Raw genomic sequence first — 19,477 nt, 5'->3', positions numbered from 1 at the left:
CTGCCACCAGATATTGTGTGGTGGCACAGTGGTTTTTCTCACACAAAGTTGACTGTGCCCAGGGAGGAGGGTATGGAAGCCACCCATAAAAAGGAAATGCGCAGTAGGAGCTGGCTACTGATTGGGGGGAGGGTGGCTGGAAGCCTCTGGTCCAGCTATTTGAGGTAGGGGCAAGGGGCTTCATGAGAGCATCGGGTCCTGACTACGACTGAGGAGGAAAGATCAGGCTTGGGGGGAGAACTGAAAACACATGACGAAGGAAAGTCTGCAGGAGGGGGCAGGCAGAAGTCCCTGCCATGGCTGTGCCACCAGGAGATGGAGCAGGAGTCCCCAGCTGATGACCCAGCAACCAACCTGTGGGCACTGGTGGAGCGGCATTAGGCTTCAAACATGCAGCGGAAAGAACACCTACCTCACACACAAGAATACCTCAGACTTTTCAGAACTTATATTTGCCATTTTCAAATTCAGTATCAGGTTGCAATCTTAGAAAATAAACAGATACCATCTGTAACCAATGGCAACATAAACAAAAGCTGAACTATACACGGCTGCATTTGTATGTACACACTGAAATCCGTATACACAGAGACAACAAAATAGAAATTATTACTATAGCTTTTCACAGAAATTCTTATCACCATCCTTTTGAAAGAAACTTTTCAATTGGATAAAGAAATTAAGACCCATAAAAATGACCAATAGCACCCTTGGGAAAAAGGAATACCGCATTCAATTTTGAAAAGACTGACAGAATCCACACTCGCACATCTATAGGTGCTTCTAAAGTGTTGTTGGGCAGTGTACTGGAATTATGATTTCATGTTGATAAATTCCCAATCAGAAGCTTCCATAAGGCCAAAAGCACTGAAGAGGGAATTCTTTGTTCGTTCTTTGTACGCATACATGTAGGAATGTGTATATTATTACTTTCATGGTAAGAGACAAATCAGCAGTTCAAAGATTTGAAAGAACTAGTCCCTTGAGTTGACCTTTCACTTTCATAGTTTTTGATATTACTCCATTTTTGTGCAAGTTTTTGATTGGCCCATCGTTTTTGTATGCCATGAAGGATATCTTAGCCATTTACACAAGTTCCTGTTGACATGGTGGCTTTATAACTGGTATAGGGTTTCTACCCCAAAGAAAATAAAATATAATGCACTGCAAAGCAGCTTTCACAGCAATGATATGCATTCAGAGGTTGTATACTTGTATATTATAATACCTCATGATTCTTAAAAAAATGGTTTCATGTAATTTTCGGTTGGAGCTACATCCCACTGCACATGCCAAACTGAGACCATGAAGAGAAATGCACAACATAAAACTGACTTAAATTGTGAATTGCCACTAAAAAATGAGTTGGTTATTACATACAGTACCTTTCATTGCACATTAAAAACTGTCTAGGCCAATGTAAAATACACAGAAACTGGAACAATCAAAAACCTCCAAAAAGTCAACAATCACTTCTGAAGTGACCTGAAATTCAGGTCAATCCAACATCAAGGAGATTAGAATGAGCTGCCTTGATAATTTTTACAGGAGTAATAAAATTTAGTGCAATTAAGTTGTGTATGTCTAGGTGCACATTGCACTGTGCACCGGTCAGCACTGTGGAACTGTTTTGGGCTTCAGAGTGTGAATGTGTTCATGTGGTGGTACAATTTAGTTCTGTCACATGCATTAAAAAAATAAAAATATGAATAAAGTTCAGTATAAAGTAGCTGACCAGACGAGCGTTATCTTTTCACTTGAGGGTAAAACATTTTTTAAAAATTCAGCGAGCTGACATTTCTAACAAGTGACCCTAAAGCTCTATATCAAACATTGTAAGAAATCAGAAAATCTAAAATAACAGAACTACAACAAAAAAAATATACATAAAAGATATACATTTACATACACACACAATTATAGGTCAAAATTCACATATAAATGTGTGCATATATTAATCTGTATGTACATTATGCATATGCACCTCCTGTTTATAAGGTTAGCTGATTTTACTGGAATGGCAACATAACAGTAGAAGCATCATAAAATAACTATGCCACTCCATTCTCACAAACATTACGACACCAGCACTACAATGACAATGAACCACAAAGATGTGTATAGTTACATACATACATTATACTGGACATTCATGGATTATTTAGGAGTAGGGGGCATGAGTTCACATGTGTTTTAACTACATGAAAGCACTAACAATACAGAGCCTTGGTGAGTCTAAGACAGCTTTTGGGCACAAATAAGCAATCTTCAGGATACCTGTTTTCATACACTGGTGTTGATTCACACATTGTAATTAGACTGGACACGGACAGGAGAGAGAGTGATTGGGTCAAAGTTAAAAATAAAGAATAAAAAAATGATTCTGCACATTTGAGTGTGTATTTACATTGAGACTGCACTGCAAGTACTAGTTTTTTTTCTGTTTTTTTTTTTTGTTGCTCTGTGGGTATTCGTTATAATGCAGTGAATCACTGCCTGTCAATGTTTTAATTTGCTGCGTGAACCGTTTTTTCCCCCCCACAGTGGTTCACTCTATCAAGCCAGCTCCCTGACCTCTACTATAGAGCAGTTAAATTGTTTACAGTCCAGTTGCGGACGCAATACTCCCTTCTCCCTTCCTCCCCAGCTCCTGATGTTAAAGCTCCGCCCCCCTAAGGCTCACCAAGTCCACATTCCCCCTTACTGGCTTCCTGTCCCTTCCCATCTCCTCTGCCCTGAAACCAAACACGCCACTGGGCACTCTCTCCCCCTAATCTCATCCTCTTCCTGCCCCGCCAGCTCCCTCCGCTACCCCTCCATGCTGTTGCTGTTGGCACCGACAGCGTTGGCCATTTTGTTGTTGTCGACGCTGCCCTGGTTCCCCAGGCTCGGCAGCGGCGTTATGCTCTCGTAGCTGTCGATGGGCTCGAAGCTCTTCTCCTCCAGGGGCTTGCCGATCCAGGCCCCGTAGCCGTGAGCGCCGAGGGCCTGGAAGAACTGGGCCTTGGCCCGCTGGAAGGGTTCGGCGGCCATTTTGGCCTGGGCGTAGGACGGCTGCTGTAGCAGGTCGGTGCGTCCCATCTGCTGGCACAGGGCGCGGAAGAGGCGAAACATGTTGGACTTGGTGACGCGGGACACATCCAGTTTTGGGCTGCAGGAGGGAGGAAGAAGCAGAGCGAAAAGGAGGGGTTAGGAATAAGGCCAGGTTACAGCCCCCGGGCGACCGTTTCACTGTGAAAAGCACAGGAACAAAACACATTTCGTCAAGAGAAACATAACAAAAAAAAAAAAAAAAAAAAAGAATTAACGAGTAGCACTGATACAATCAAAGCTTCAAAAGATGAGATTCCAAAAATTCAGAAAGGTGGAAACTACTATGAAAAAGTAGTGGTCACTCATGTCATTTCAGAAGGAAAAAAAAACAACAGTGAAGAGCCACCAGCATGACGACGAATCCATTCGGGCAGCATGAGCAGATTTTTGCGAGTGCGTGTTACAGCGTGCAGTGCACGGCCCCATAAACACACTGCGAATGCAGTGACCCGTACGCATCGCTGCGGCTGCCTTCAGAACAGCACCCTGCTGATGCACCGTGCGTGCGGCCCACCTGTCCAGCTTGCCCTTGGTGCCATCCAGCACCTCCACACTCAGGCGGTCAGCCTGGCTCCAGTTAACGCTGGACTCCTTGGTCTTCCCCGTGTGCCGCGTGGAGTCGTACACGCTCACCCGTCCCACCTTGTGGGAGAGAGAGGCACACGTTTAAATAAGTTGGCTATACCTGTAAAAATCAAATGCATTTAACATTTCTGCATTGTTCTGTAAGCGGTGGTCAGCATTACCTCAGGGTGGTTGACACTGAAGTTTGGAGGGAGGTTCTTTCTGAAGTCATCTCCATCCCTAGCCATTCTGCAGCATATGGCCCTGGTCAAGTGACCGTGGCTGTACAGGTATCCTACAGTACCACAAAGAACAACGATTCAGCAATCCGATGAAGCTGTGGCTTTTCTACGTCACACAACCAAAGATCTGTGCCCTGTCCTCAATTGGGACTTGACCATACTCAAAAAATAATAATATATCCACCTTTACTCCATTACAGTTATTGAGCTGGCCGTTTCATCCAAAGAGACTTACTAAGCAGACTGAACTAAGCAGGGGCCAATCCCCCCTGGGGGAAAAAGGGCTTTTCTCAAGGGCCCAACAGCTACAGGGATCTTATCGTGGCCACACCGGGGCTTGAAGCACCAACCTTCTGGATCCCAGTGATGTACCCGTCGCCACCCAGCGCCACGTACAGGGAGATGAGCGGAGGAAAGGAGGACACGTTTCCCGGCGCTGGGATGCGGCCGCGGCTCTTACCCAGCGTGACGGAGCGCAGGTAGACGGGGTGCAGGAAGTGGCTGAGCAGCGCCCCCTGCAGGCCCAGCACGTTCCAGCGCAGGATCTTGTCGCTGCAGCTCATGGTGCGCAGCCGCTCCCCGTGCTGGATGCCGTCCCACGTGGGCACGATGGCGCTCGACTCCACCGGGATGGTGCCCTCCCCTGCGGGAGGCAGAGCCAATCAGGGCCCGGCGCAGCGACCCGCTAACGACCTGACTAACGAGGCGGCGTGCCACCGTGATGGCAGGCTGACACCGGCAATTAAGCCGTCCGTGTTTAAAAACCAAGGAAAAAAGCTGCCACTCTCATTCACAGAAATACAGAACACCTGCTTGTTCTTTAATTTTAATAAAAAGGTGATCCCCCCCCCCCCCCCCCCCAATGCACAGACTTTGCACAGGCTTTGGATAGGACATTTCCGTACGCTTCTCAATGCCGGATGGTTAAACACCAGCACGTCTCTCGGCCCAGAGCCACATGAACCTAAAACATTTTGGCTTGCGTCCCAAAACCAATGGAAGAGTAAAAGTGACATGCTTGGCCATTCTCCTGTGAGCAGTCTCTATGTTACACACTCCAGGGCATGTCCTCTACTCCCCCTGCCTTCTGCCATGTCCTGAACTCATCCCCTCACACTGTGCCCGCTAAGCCCTGACAGTGACAGGACCAGATGCTCGACCGCACCCGAGGTGCTGTTACTACCTGCAATTAACTATTGGCCTGGTGCCGACTCCATTTACCTGAGTGATTATCTTTTGCAGGGCATTTTTCGCTGCATTATATTCTGGCAGGAACACAGAAACGCAGAAATCTCACCACACCACAGAAACCCCACCACACCACGGACCACAGAAATCTCACCACACCACAGAAACCCCACCACACCACGGACCACAGAAACCCCACCAGACCACGGACCACAGAAACCCCACCAGACCACGGACCACAGAAACCCCACCAGACCACGGACCACAGAAATCTCACCACACCACAGGAACACACGTGCACACAGGGGCCTCACCGTTCTCCACCTTGGTCCTCAGCTTCCCCTGCTTGACGTTCTGGAAGAGCGGCTGGTGGTGGGTCCCCGTGCCCTCGGCCTCCTCACTGCAGGACTTGTCGAACAGAGCGCCGTCTCCACAGGGGGCGGTGCTGGGGGAGACACGGCAGGGCGGGGGGGTTACACACGCGCCGGCCCGCAGCACAACCTGCAGCCAATCACGGAGGAGGAGGAGGAGGAACACTCACCTGATGTAGAGGTGAAAGGTCACGTCAGGTCTAACCCTGAGTTTGCCATCCTCGGCAGGCTCAAACAGACTCTCCTCCGTCCCTGCATGGTGCTTCATCAGCTCACTGTACAAGAACCTGCCAGCCAGAGAACTTAGTCTGAAAAGACTTCACTTTCTTTATCCAACAATAATTAAAGAGCAGAGTCTGGATTCACCGGAACCAGAATAAGAGAGAACACTAAAAAATAAATACAAACACAGGGAAGAAAGAAAGGCCTATTTCTCAAGAGGAAGAGAAAGCTGGGGGGGGGGGGTGGTGGTGGTGCAGAAGGATATTAGGTTACTGCATCTCACAGATGCTTATGTGAACAAAAATCATTCCTGACACAACAGTTAAGCAGAGGCACTAGCTGTTAACCGCTAGAAGGGAGAAAGAAAAAATAAAAAATCCTCGACCTCATTAATATTAGGTTACATGCTGAAATGTGCCGTGGGGTTTTCCAGGATGATGCACCACCATTTCAACGGAAGTTAAGGAAATTTAGGGCTTCACCAGATTTAACAAAGACCTACTGGCTCCCATGTTAAAACCAATTAACATCACAGCGAAGCAGTTCGTCATCACCTTCCGGACTGCACACGGTGCTTTATGACCCATTTTTATCCAACTGCCTTTCACTCAAACTGTGTGACCTCCATTTCACATTGTTTTTATCAGTTTCTATTAAGCTATGCACTACATTTTGTCATTTTATTTGTTTTGTTTTTTGGTCTCGTTATTCATGGTACTGTGTGTTTTTACAGTGTTTTTTAGTCGCTTACAGTGTTTGTTACACTGCTGTAAAAAACAATGTGCTGTATGCTTGAAAAGTGTAATTTAAATAAATGTAAATTATTTATATGATTAAAGTTTCTATTTTCTATTGTAGACTCTGAATGAAATAGACATCCAAATTTTCCAAGCAGTATTTTGCATTATTTCTCAAGACCATATTAATTTCTACCCAACAAAAGCTGCATAAGCTACAATCTTTGATAACGGTTTGCAGCATAAATAATGTCAAATGCATAAAAGGGCAAGCAAAGTACAACACGCATGTTACCATGGCATTTCAGCATAAGAAACTAGCAGAGGACAGCTAAAGCCGTTCCCATGAAAAACCATGACAGTTAATAAAATTTAACGGTTTAAACTAAAATTTGATCACTTTACATTATCCAAAGCAGAAACCGCTGCCAGACATCAGCCAGTTTTGCAACAGAAACAGTGACGCTTCCCTCGCTGTCATAGTGAATTTGTCGCTGATGCAATAAAACAGATTAAATTAAATCTTCACACATTTAACAGCATTACATGTTAATGCTGGGATATACGTCAACGAGGGTGAACTCTAAAGGCTGCGTAAGGGTCTGTCCTCAGTTGATGTAAAGGAGGAAGTGGAAAAGATCGATATACACTAATGCAGCCAAATTCAATTACTGTCGAAATGGTGTGAAAAACCCTGATAGTGTTGAGATGATATAGATTACAGTGCGATGGAGACCTTTCAGCTCCTGTAATTAGACAGCATGATGGGCTAATCTGAATGGAAGCGTTCATGATTTATGAATAGACTTTGGCGTGGAGTGAAATGAGAAGGAGTGGACAGCACTGGTGTTTCTTAAACTGCTGTTAGGAAGTAAAAGAGTGACAGGTAGACGATTTGAACAAATAACCACCATCAAAACAAATCGGAATTAGCAGCACAGGAAACATCTAATTCAGCTGTGAAAGCAGCAATTCCCAGAATCCTGGACAGAAGAAACACCCAGTCAATGCCTCACAGAGCAGATTTCCCAACTACAGACTGCAACAGGACTCTAATCCAGCACTGACATTTTGATGGAGGAGAAGAAAGCGCTTTGCGAGAGGTGACACAAATGGAACATTAGCAAGAAAATGAGGACAGTAAAATATTCAAAAGGGAAAAAAGGAGAAATGGTGCTCATGAGCTCCGTACCTGATGAAGCCCCTTCTGGAGATAATTTCTGCATGGCAGTCGTTCACAGTGTCACCTTTAAGACTCAACTCCTCTCCCTTCACACAGCGGTTTCCTGAAACCCAGTTTAAGCAATGTGAAAAACAGCCCAACAGCACCTTGAGTGACTACTCCAATGCTCTGATGTGAAGCACCGGCTTGCAACTCTTGTACACGTTTAGCAGGCTGAAGATTCCCCACAAGGGGTAAGTACTAGCGCTGGGCTACTAGCGCTGGGCTACTAGCGCTGGGCTACTAGCGCTGGGCTACTAGCGCTGGGCTACTAGCGCTCGGCTACTAGCGCTCGGCTACTAGCGCTCGGCTACTTGCTACTAGCACTCCACTAGCAGAAAATGGCGAGAGTGGTGCTTCGCATTGATCACACTGTATCCTTGTAATGGTTCATTTCTACTAATGACAGGTTATACAACCACAAGTCAAACTTCACAAGCACTCTGCGCGTGCCGTTTCCAGCCCTGCTGCGTTTCATGAGCGGTGTTGCTCCCTCCCGCTGTCTCACCCGTGCCCAGGCTGACCACGGTCCCCAGGGTGTCTCCCTTCCTCATGACGATGGTGGCCAGTATCTTGCGTCCCAGCAGGCTGTGCTGTATGCGGGCGGTGAGCGCGTTGAAGCGCTGGTGGCTCACCATGGCGATCTGGTCGTGCAGAGTGCCACCGCACACTGGGAGCTACGGGGAGGGAGGGGGACACCGACAGCTCAGCACAGGACTACCCTAGCCTGTTCATGGAGATCCACAGTCCTGGCAGTAATGGCATTTCACAGATGCTCTTATCCAGTGCAAAGTGCATACCCATAACCAGGGATAAGTGCTCTCCGGCCCTAACAAAGCACACCGTTCAATAGGTAGAGATCTTATCGAGTCCAGGTATGCCAAACTTGGGTTCAAATGAAAACCTTCAGGACGGTGAAACACACCTCAGGGGTGAGCTCTCCGGTGCGGGCAGCCTTCTCCGCCTCCCCGATCAGCACTCGGAGAGCAGCGTCTGCCGCCTCCTGCTTGCCCTGCTTCTTGTTGCTGGCGCAGACGGGCGGGAACCAGCGGCCGCCCAGCTTGGCCTGGTACGTGAACCTGAGGGACGGAGAGAGCAGAAGCCATGACAAACTTCCCCGGATAACTACATCCAGTAAAACCCACAACACTCCCAAAGCAAGTAAACAAACTGAAGTAAAAAGACCTGTTCCAGGTTGAGCTGCACTGTGTGTGTGTGAGGCAGTATCAGGCGGTGTTGCACTGTGTGTGTGAGACAGTATCAGGCTGTGTTGCACTGTGTGTGTGTGTGCGTGTGTGTGTGTCAGTATCAGGCTGTGTTGCACTGTGTGTGTGTGTGTGTGTGTGTGTGTGTGTGTCAGTATCAGGCTGTGTTGCACTGTGTGTGTGTGTGTGTGTGTGTGTGTGTGTGTGTGTGTGTGTGTGTGTGTGTGTGTGTGAGAGACAGTATCAGGCTGTGTTGCACTGTGTGTGTGTGTGTGTGTGTGTGTGTGTGTGTGTCAGTATCAGGCTGTGTTGCACTGTGTGCGTGTGTGTGTGTGTCAGTATCAGGCTGTGTTGCACTGTGTGTGTGTGAGACAGTATCAGGGTGTGTTGCACTGTGTGTGTGTGTGTGTGTGTGTGTGTGTGAGAGACAGTATCAGGCTGTGTTGCACTGTGCGTGTGTGTGTGTGTGTCAGTATCAGGCTGTGTTGCACTGTGTGCGTGTGAGACAGTATCAGGGCGTCTGTACCGTGGCTCGTGTGGGGGCCCAGACTGGCCCACCAGGCGGATCTCAGCAGCGAAGCCCCGGGCGCGGGCGTACTCCAGCAGGCCGGACACGGCGTTGTTGTTCAGGTGGTTGATGAGGTCGCCCACGCCGGCCTCGTGGGCCGCCTGCAGCTCGGCTGCCGTCAGCGGGGGCAGGGAGGGGCAGGGGGGCATCGCGGGGCCATTCTCATCATCTCCCACGGGGCAGAAAGTCATCGAGGGCTGAGGGGACGGTAACAGAAATGACCCCTGGTCCTCATAGGTCCAATTTTATTTTATTATACGTTATTTATATGGCCTGGATGTTTTAATAAAAATGAGATTCAAATGAGTGTGGTGATTTTATATCTTGAATGTCTTTATATTGCACTGAAAAGCTACATTTACACCTAGTGTGGACAACAAAGTTTATAAAAAGAGTCTCTTCAAAAACATTTCCTACGCTCACTTTTCAGTTAATTTTTAGAAGCCACCATTTTCCTGTAGATCAGCAAAGCATTAACTTGACTGAGAAAGAGGAGAGAAGATGTAGAAGCACAGCCTGGGGTGCAGGCGGACAGGCGTGCAGGTCATCTGCGGCTCTTCTCACCTTGTTGAGCTGCAGCCGCCCATCTCCCAACAGCTCCTTCACCGCCTCCTCAGCGGCCAGCTGCCGCGCTGCCTTCTTACTGGGAGCATAGGCCTCTGGGAAGAGGCTGTCCCCCACCTTCACCCGGAACATAAAACTAAAGGGGGGGGGGGAGAGAAGAGGAAAAAACAGGTCAGGCGCTCTCCTTCCCTGTGCCCTCGGGCAAGACGAGCCGTTAGAGGGATGGTCAATGGCGTCTCTCACATTATCATGCTGATCATGGGGGGAGGGAGACCGCCTGGAGAAATGAGAACTGAAAGCAATGAAAACACCAACTGGAGGGGTGCTGTGTGCAGAGTCAGCAGACCAGACTATTCAGGGCACAGGCGGCAAGGACAACAATAGACACTCTGACATGCAGCTGGTTTGAGGTTTGCTGCCTTTTTCGGGGGGGGGGGGGAGAGAGTTTGGCAAAGAAAATGGGAGGTAGAAAAGGAGCGACCAGAGGAGGAAAGTGCGAGGACAGCGATTACCAACTAAAGAATGAACAGACTAGTCTATTTTCAAGAACTCTGCAGTGAAATAAAAATGAAAAAATTTGGCCAGTGCTTTCACAAGGGGAAGGAGGAAGATATCGACAAGTCTTGCCTGCCACCTCAACTCGTTTGAATGCAAACCCATCATCTTCAGTTTGCTCTATAATGCTCAAACGCGTTTTGATCTAGGCATCACATGAAGACTACTGGAAGACAGGGGCTTGAGCAAGGCCCGTAACCCCGCATTGCTCCAGGGGCATTGTCCCTGCTTAGTCTAATCAACTCAAAGCTAAATAACGAAATACATTCGTCTGTCAGGCAGCTAGTGCTGATGTAGCAACTGGCAGGAGGCAGGAAGGTGGAGACGCTGTACCGTGGGTCGTGAGGAGGCCCTTCCTGCCCAGTGTTGAAGAACTCTATGGGGTGGCCGCTGCGTTGGCTGTATTCCATCAGCATGGAGACTGGGTTCTTCCCTCCCGGCAGAGAGCGAGACAGGGCCTGAGGAGGATCTTCAGGGACAGGGCCCTGGGGAAATGACCAAACAAACATCCACACGGCAGTCAAGAGACTGTTCTGCAAAAGGGGGAAATTACCCCACAAAACTGTGTTTAATGTTATTAGATTTGACTAACTAGTTTGCTAGCCTAGCATGTTAGCGGTTTTATGTAACTAGGTCTTCCACCATTTTACCATCTTGCCGTTTTGGGTTGTAGCATTTATAGCGTAAAAGCCAAAACCGACAGCCATACCCCCCCCCCCCCCCCCCCACCCAATGAAATACATTTCAATTGACTTCTCGTTAGCAAACTGGTTGCTAATAGGATATAAAATGTAAATATCTATTCTCATGCCCCTCAATTCAAAGACGTCTAGTTGCAGATTGTTCCAATTTCACTCTGCCCGCAAAAACCCCCGAAAAAAACCCAAACAAACAATAAAAACGAAATACTATAAAAAGTGCGCTTCATGGCCTCATCACTCTCATGCATCTCTGTACTCACAGTGGTGTCAGAACTGGGATCTTTGGTAGTTTCCATTCCAGTTGTGTCCCCCGCCTCTCCCTCGCCCCCCTCCTGCTCTCTCAGGATGGTCTTAAGTGCTGCGGCAGCCGCATCCTTTTTTGCCACTTTCTTGCTGGATGCTTCAGCCACAGGAAACCTGCGTCCATCCAGCATAACCTGCATCCTGAACCTAAGTCAGAAAGATGGAGAAATGCAGGACGATCGAAATCATTAAAAAAAATTCTCTTTTAATTTTAGTATTACACGTTTACAAACACAGGCACACCCAAATGCATTTTTCTTGCTCGCCCTGTCCATCTCAAAAGTAGTTTTTTTTTTTTGTGTGAAAATGACCCCACCCTCATTGTCCACCTCACCTGGGGTCATGCGAAGGTCCCGACTGGTCCAGAAGCAAAAACTCGCAGCTTTGGCCCGAATACTGGGCGAACTCCATCAGCCCACTCACTGGATTCTTGGATTGAACCTCCTGGAGCTTCTGCTGCCGGTTTGACCCAAGATTCTGGGGTGCTGCAGCAAGGGACACCTCCACTGTGCCCACTGCTCCAGTCCCGATGGCATTCAGACAATCGGGTATTTCGTCTGATGCCCACTGCGAATGCGCCCCATTCTTGTGGTCTTCCTGATAGAGGGAAGGAGGATGAAAGGGAGGGTAGATTGGGAAGGAGGTGGTGGTAGAGATGGGGAAGTCAGTGGATTCAGGCTTTATAGGTTCCAAGCCTGGCACAGGTACATTTTCCACATCTGGCTCTGGCTTGATCAAGGGTGGTTTATGCTCCTGACCTACTGGTACAGCTTCCATTCCTGAGTCAAACTTTATCAAAGGCTGCTTATGTTCTTGGCCTACCGGACCCAACCAGCTATTGCTTAACCCAATTTCCTCGCCTGTTAAACCGTCTATTGGCTCCAAGTCTGGAAGGGGATCTCCCAAGTTCAAAATTTTTGCACTAGATGAACAACCTACCCCTTCCATGCCAGAAGCTGCTCCCTGAAAAAACATCTCAATGGGCGGTGCCGTCCCCTCGGCAGGAGCGCTTTGTAAGGCCTTCTTCTGTCTGTCCATCCTCTCCCTCTTATGGTCAGACAGTTCCCACATAGGAGGGGTGACAGAGGAGTCACAGTAGACTTCCCCCTGTTTTTCCAGGGCATACAGGGTTGGGTTGACCTGCTTGGCATTCCTGAGGCCAAGTTTCTTTGCTAGTAAGAGGGCATTGGATTTACCCAACTGGTGCAGGTACTGGACAATCTGCTCTTTGGTGTCCGTCATAACTGCGAAGTTATCCGTGGTGCTAACTTCCTGACGGGAATCTGACGTTTCTGAGGAGTCCGAGTCCGAGTCTGATTCCGATTCACAGAACTCGTCTTGGTCTTGCCAGTCTGGACTCTGGTCACTCTCAAAGACAGCTTCCACTACTACGTCACTCTCCTGCTCTCCTGCTCCCTCCTCTTCCTTAACTACTGCAAAGTCCCCCTGCCGAGTAAGGCTGCCGTCCCTTTTCCCTGGGGTCCCTCTGTTTAGAGTCCAAAGAGGAGGAGTATCACCGTGCTTCTCTACCTTGTGTGTGCGATGGAGATTGTACAATGCCTGGTTAATGTGTTTTTTTGGCAAGTGAAGCTTTTTGGCAAGAACTCTGGCCTGGATTGTTTCACCTGGACTTAATGAGGTCAGAGCCTCCAGGACCAGTGTCGGGACATGCGGACTTGCGGCCAAAGGAGCCAAGCTGTTCCCCCTGGAGGAAGCTTTGTCAAAATGACTGCCTCTGCTAAAACGGTCCCTTTCCAAGGACAAATTCTGAAAACTATTTGACAAGGATGGTTCAGAATATTGCCGTTGGAAACCCCCCCGTTTTTTCTGGTATGAGTTCTGATACTTGTTTCCTGCTTGAGGGTTTCTTTTCTGGTTCCAGCCCGCTTCTCTATTGGGACCACTGTCGCTTAAATGATACCCAAATCCCCCGCTTACATCATAAGCCCCTTCACTGCAGTAGCGCCCTCTCAGTCGGGGGTTGTTGGGGTGGTTTTTGAACTGCCCACCTGGTTGGTGGTTAAAATAGGGTCCAGTTCCTGCAGCAAATCTTTGGGTTTCCCCTTTGGGGATGGCTGTCCTAAACTGAGGGGCTTCTGGAATTTGACCGCTCAAAAACAGCTGCTGTTGCTGCTTAAATCTAGAAATGTCAACCTGGCCCTCATTTGCGGCTATGGTGGGGGGTTGTCTGCGGGGATCACAGGGAGACCCAGGAAACTGCGGTAATTGGGGGGGTACAGAAGAGACGGGTGAAAAGGAAGGGAACCTGTTAGTGCTTCGGTGGAGAATTGGGGTATTGGGGTCACCTGGGACCGTGGAGGAACCAGGTCTAAAGGGGAATTGACCCTGATTGTGGGGAGACTGAAACCTAAAATGCTGTTTTTGGGGCCCTCCTCTACCTCTGCTCATATCGCAGGGGTCAGGGCGAGGGGGGAAATAAGGCGCTGGCTCAAAACCAGCACGGCTTATATGAGTGCAACAGCTGGAACTCCGGTAGTTTGGAAACGGCACAGGAGCAAGTGGTAATCCTGGACAAGCACTTTCAGAGCGGAGCTGCACCTTCAAGGGAAAAGAAAGAACAATGTAAGAAGGGGGACAAATATAGAAAAGGGAATGAGATTAAATTAACAATAAAAAGGAGCACATACAACAGGAATGAAAGACTGGATTGAGAAGGGGGACCATTGTTAGAGGATATAAAGTGGAATACATTGTACTGGTGTTGTGCATAGCCTTGATGCTATACTGAGGGTGTATTTTACAGCCTATGCCCAAGCCACTGAGTCTCATTGTGTTTAACCTGGCTGTAACATGACCACTGGGCATCAGCACCTGATGAATAATTAATCTCTGGTACAAAAAAAACAACAACATTTTATTGCAGGCTGCACGCATTATTTGAAGATACTTTGAGAGTGACAGTGAGTGAGTGAGTACAGTACAAAAAACAAGGGGACAAGAACATGGAACTGCTTTGGTTATCAATATTTTATAATGTGTCTTTATAAAATGATATAACTATATATAATAAATCAACTGCCTTTTTAAAATTCAGACATTTAAGAGGCAAGTACAGCATCTAATAACTATATATTAACTACAGAATCCTTATTGACAAAGTGTGACTAATACAGAATTATATAAATGGTATGTCTGTGGACCATAGGTGTGGTGTGTATCAACGGTTTGTCATTTTAATTGTATACAAATGTAGACAACATTTGTCCACTCTTACAAAAAGATCATGGACCGAAGAAATATAACAATACAATGTAACAAACTCACAAAAAACATAAAGGGACAACACTGACAGGGCTTCTCCTAACCATGCCACACAAATGTAGAATGTAGCCCAATAACTTTTCTTATTTCCATTTCATATGCTGCAAGAATACTAACGCCCCTCAGAGCTAACAGTAACAAGAGCAGACAGTATGTACTGGGCCCTGAAACAAGCTGGCTCCCACTGACTCATCCTGACCCTAATACTTGGCACTTGATTGCCAAAACAAGCGCACACACATCTATGTTTGGCCTCACTGAAATTTTTGGATATGCATACATGAAAAAATATGCATCTTGTTAATGCAGGAAATTAAGCAGCGAGTAGGAATTTTCAGAAAGCTTAACGCAACACTTGGTTCATAATTCGGCCTCCATTGATTGTATCCCCAATAAAATCTCAATAACGCAATTGAACAAAGAAAACACACTGTAACCAAGCTGAAATCTGAGACGTAACGTTATCATTTATATACTGCAGACCACATCAAGAGATAAAAGTAGTACTTGCGCATCCACTTCGTTTTGAGAAGAATAACGTTGGCCGTTGACAATAATTTGACGTTATCCGAATTTACTTGTTTGAAATAATACAGTTAACGTAAACTCACCGAACAGAACACAGGGACGCGGCCCTTCCAATTGTAGTTTTTCACCTGATGAATGCGGTTTATGATTATGATTGCTTATTGACTATGCCAGACACTAAAACAATTTGATTAATATGAATTTGAACAATAATTATAGCGAAAACAACAAATAACTGCACAACGTCCCGGTGTTCGAAAGACCGACAATGTCACTGTGGAACACTATTACTACGTCAGGAACACGGTGAGTTTACGTTAGCAAGGCTGCTAGCAATGGATGAGCATGCTGTAATTATAACAATGAGTATGCAACATACCTGTTGACTCATGCGTCTTGATTTTTTCCCAGGGGAACTTATTTATCGGATGTTACAGCTAGCTATAACTAGTTATGGAACGAGAATTCCAGTGAAACAAACAAAATGTATTAGCACACGCATAAGACTAACGTTACCACGCAATGAGGTTAATTATCTCGTTAACACTGGATGTGTTCTCCATAAACATTAGCTAAGCTTCTCAACAGATATGGTCATAGGCAGACGACCTCATTTCACTTTTTAAGCCAAGTTTTTAAACCTAGCGTTTAAACGGTTTCCTATCAATCTAGTGCTAGCTAAATAGTTACATTCGTATAATTAGACGCACTACAACAAAAACTTACCCAAAAACTTACTGAACAACTGACGGTAATAATTGAGTTTGCCCTACCGACAGTTTTCTTCAATGATAATTTAGAAAATGGAATGTCGCTGTGTATAATTACTTGGTTAACCACGAACGAGCTGTACTAATATTTTCAGCACGCTCTACATACTATTCGAGTTACACTCACCAGTTTACCTACTACTTATACTTGTGCGCTTCAATAAACGCACATGCGAAATATCAAACGCAGTTTTAATAGCTATAAATAATAATGTAAATCGATGGCAAGAGCTTTTAAGTTTCACTTTCCATTCTTTGCAAATTAAGTTTCCGTTTCCCGTGATTACTCAACACTCACCCGCAGTTCTGTGCACAACACGAATCTGTAGTCCTACCACTAGAGGACGTAGACAATGTGGTGTACAAGTCCATTTGTAGTAACTGTAATCAGTACAGTAAGTTACTCCCGCTGTGGTTACTAGTGGAGGGATCCGTTTACCACCGTACTTCATTAAATTGGTATTTTCTTTCAAGAGGCAAATGGAAACGGGGTAACGTTAACTGCAATGTGTTAAACGATCAATAGCGCACACTGATCTCAAAGAAATTTTGTTATTTGTCCGAAACGGTCGAATAGCTATGAGGTTCAGTCCTGAACTGCTAAACGTATACCGTAATGTCACAAACAATTTGACTCTAGTTCGTAAGATTTTCGTAAATGAAGCTTATTTTGAAATGTATTCATTGTTGTCACTTGGCAACACACATTACTTCAGGTTCACTGTAAACATCACTTGACTCGACTTTCACGATTGCTTTCTTTCCACGTTCAGCGCCTAGCTACTTACATAGGTCTCGTGACCTTCCCCCTGTAAAAAAAATAATACAAAAATGGCTTGACTTTCGTCTCAACATGGCGCCCAACCACCGAGTTATTTGGCCGTTCATCTTACGCGATAACCCGTAGGCTACTAACGTTATTGGTTTCACGCGTCCTCGTGTATTTCGTAGGGAGGTAGAAATGAATAACTACCTAGCTAGCAAGCCCACGAGCACCCACGACTGATCAGAGATCAAGCTACCGTCTTGCAAATTGTCTCGGTATTTCTCCAGTAGAATAGCTAGCAAAATATTTTTGCATCGAATATCCGCATGAAAAGATCTATTCAATATTAAAGCACTGGAACCCCAGCTAACGTTAGTTGGCGACACAACATGAAAACACATTGATAAATCTTCCTCTTATCTCATGCGAAATATACATGGCTAGGAACTACAAACTGAAAACTAAATCGTAGCCAAATATAAAAGTTATTTTTTTGTTACCTGCGCTTGCAGTCCCAGAGGTATTTTATATTGTCACGATTAAAGCAACATTGCCGTGTAGCAAATTCATACACCACCTGGGCGCGATGACATCAATAGGTCGCGACAGTAGTGTTCTTCTTCTTCCCACTCCGCTTGTACTGCTCTGGATTTGATTGGCAGATCGAATAAAATTTCAAGATACATATATCGCCACCTACTGGACTGGAGTGTGAGGCATACTGATATTAATTTATTTTAACTTATCCTGTTCCTAAAAGAGTTAAAAAGTCCCTTACCCACCACCTCTCTCCCCTTACCCCCCCCCCCCACCAATAAACCACATATAGCCCATCCCCACCCACTTTCTCTCACACAATCTCTCCCTATGTGCATCATATAGTTCACAAAACATCAGCACATGTTCCACAACTTTCTCTACTAAGATCTCATCACATAATCTTGTCTCATGCCTCCCAAGCACTTTCAATGATGCATGTATGTATTCGTCCCCTGTATGACCCAGCCGTACTGTACTCCATATTACATCCTCTTTCCTACAATTCCATTTCCCCACCTCTCCCTTAACTGACTTGTGTATTTCAAAGTAACGCCTACCTTTATTACTAATGCCCCATTGAGTTTACCAAATATCTATGTTAAATGACCTGATCAATGATTTCACCTCCCTTCGGTCCAGTGCTACTCATATATCTACCTCCCTCTCTCCTCCCAGCAGTCTTTGCCACAACATCTGCATTCTCATTACCTTCCCAATATGAGCAGGTACCTGGCAGAAACAAACCATCAATCCCAACCTCTCTATCCCCATCAACGTCACATATACCTCCCCTATCTGATCTACTTCAGACCACTCAATACCGCAGCATAGTCAGAACATATCTCAGCCATATACTCATAACCATAATCTCAGCCATATACACATGCAGATACAAGGTCTGATAACCAGTCATATAGCCTGCTATCAAACTCTGGGTAATATTGTGACAAACAATGGTTCTTTTATACACTTCGTCTTCCAGAGTTTTTTTTTTTTAGTGCACTACTGCCACCATGTCAACTGAACTGTAAGGAGGTATTGCTACACTATTAACTCAGTAAGCTTACCGGTCTAGTTCATGAAATTAAAATGTAAAAAAAGTAATTATTTTGGACAGTCCTGTAATATGCAAAAAAAATTATATTTCCCTGACACACTAATTAGTCAGACACCAGACACCAGAGATGAAACTCATGAAGATGAGATGAATGTCCATTGCTCTGAAAACAATTCTGCCTGCACACCCAAGCTCCAGGCACCTGCCTGGGCTATCCACAAGGTGACACTAATACACTCTCCATTTTTACTCTTGTACACGCAATACACGCCAACGCCCCCTAGCAGCTGCAAATGTGAAATTACCACCCCACTGGGAGTGAAATTACTGGCATGCGTGATACGATAGTAGTATATCACCCCTATATATTTCAGATTTCTAAAGGGTATACAATGGCAACATGTTAGCTTGCATCATTCATTGAAACTCTTTATAATTTGCTGTGTTCATCAGTGCAATGTAATGTAATGTCTGTAGAAAATCAAGCAGAAAGTAGTCTGAACGATTTTAGAGCACATAAGGATACATCCGTACATAACTCTCACACCTTATTCATCCCTTAGGCTATGCAACGGGTCCTATTTCTGAAACCACAAGGGATGCCCTACTCAAATATTTGCTGTGTCCAAAAGCAGTCATTATATTTGTCACATTGTCCTAAATTGTCCTACAACGCCCCTCATGTTTTTTTTTTAGAACTCCAGTGTGCTATTTTCTCTTTTGCCTGGGTGTCCATGATATTTTTTTTCAAGGCGCAATGGCACAGATCTATTGTCTGGTCACATCTTCTGCAAAATGGCATTTATAGCATTTGTCCACCAGATGTCAGCCTAACTTCAGCATTTCTAGACTGCTAAGCGCAACAAAAGAATAATCAATTAAATTAAACAGAATAAATAATTAGTCTACACACAATTTGCAAGACTATTTGTAAAAAATTAACTACGGCTGTATTGAAACAGTATTTTCTGGCCAATAGCATCATTCCCCCCCCCAGTG

General features: G+C 45.8%; 1 protein-coding gene across 5 annotated transcripts; it reads right to left on the bottom strand.

The window, feature by feature from the left end:
* Positions 1-433: 433 nt before the first annotated feature.
* Positions 434-17,501, bottom strand: adar (adenosine deaminase RNA specific). 5 transcript variants are annotated; one of them, XM_061245473.1, is made up of 16 exons: positions 15,725-16,376; positions 12,475-14,094; positions 11,870-12,132; positions 11,493-11,682; positions 10,865-11,016; positions 9,977-10,112; positions 9,371-9,609; positions 8,565-8,718; positions 8,148-8,316; positions 7,610-7,703; positions 5,629-5,745; positions 5,402-5,532; positions 4,360-4,542; positions 3,840-3,952; positions 3,608-3,735; positions 434-3,151 (listed from the first exon to the last, which is right to left on the bottom strand). In XM_061245473.1, exons 1-16 carry the CDS (start codon positions 15,734-15,736, stop codon positions 2,809-2,811), a joined length of 4,044 nt encoding a protein of 1,347 aa, XP_061101457.1. In that variant the 5' UTR covers positions 15,737-16,376; the 3' UTR covers positions 434-2,808. The 5 variants fall into 5 exon arrangements, with proteins under 5 accessions (XP_061101457.1, XP_061101432.1, XP_061101441.1 ...); XM_061245448.1 differs by having other exon boundaries at positions 11,870-14,094; positions 15,725-15,792; positions 16,072-16,376; XM_061245457.1 differs by lacking the exon at positions 15,725-16,376 and adding an exon at positions 17,382-17,501 and having other exon boundaries at positions 11,870-14,094.
* Between the last annotated feature and the right edge of the window lie 1,976 nt (positions 17,502-19,477).

Source organism: Conger conger, chromosome 1, assembly GCF_963514075.1.
Source record: "Conger conger chromosome 1, fConCon1.1, whole genome shotgun sequence".
In the NCBI taxonomy this organism is placed as follows: Eukaryota; Metazoa; Chordata; class Actinopteri; order Anguilliformes; family Congridae; genus Conger; species Conger conger.
Note: the sequence above shows the minus strand (reverse complement) of the source record. Positions and strands in the feature narration are given on the sequence as shown.

What these genes read in the sequence shown, in the direction of transcription:
- adar (XM_061245438.1), bottom strand. An exon ending in ATCCCAGTTCTGACACCACT is followed by an intron (nt 11,017 to 11,492) that starts GTGAGTACAGAG and finishes TCATTTCCCCAG; the next exon opens with GGCCCTGTCCCTGAAGATCC. An exon ending in TCCAGAAGGGGCTTCATCAG is followed by an intron (nt 5,746 to 7,609) that starts GTACGGAGCTCA and finishes TCTGGCTGGCAG; the next exon opens with GTTCTTGTACAGTGAGCTGA.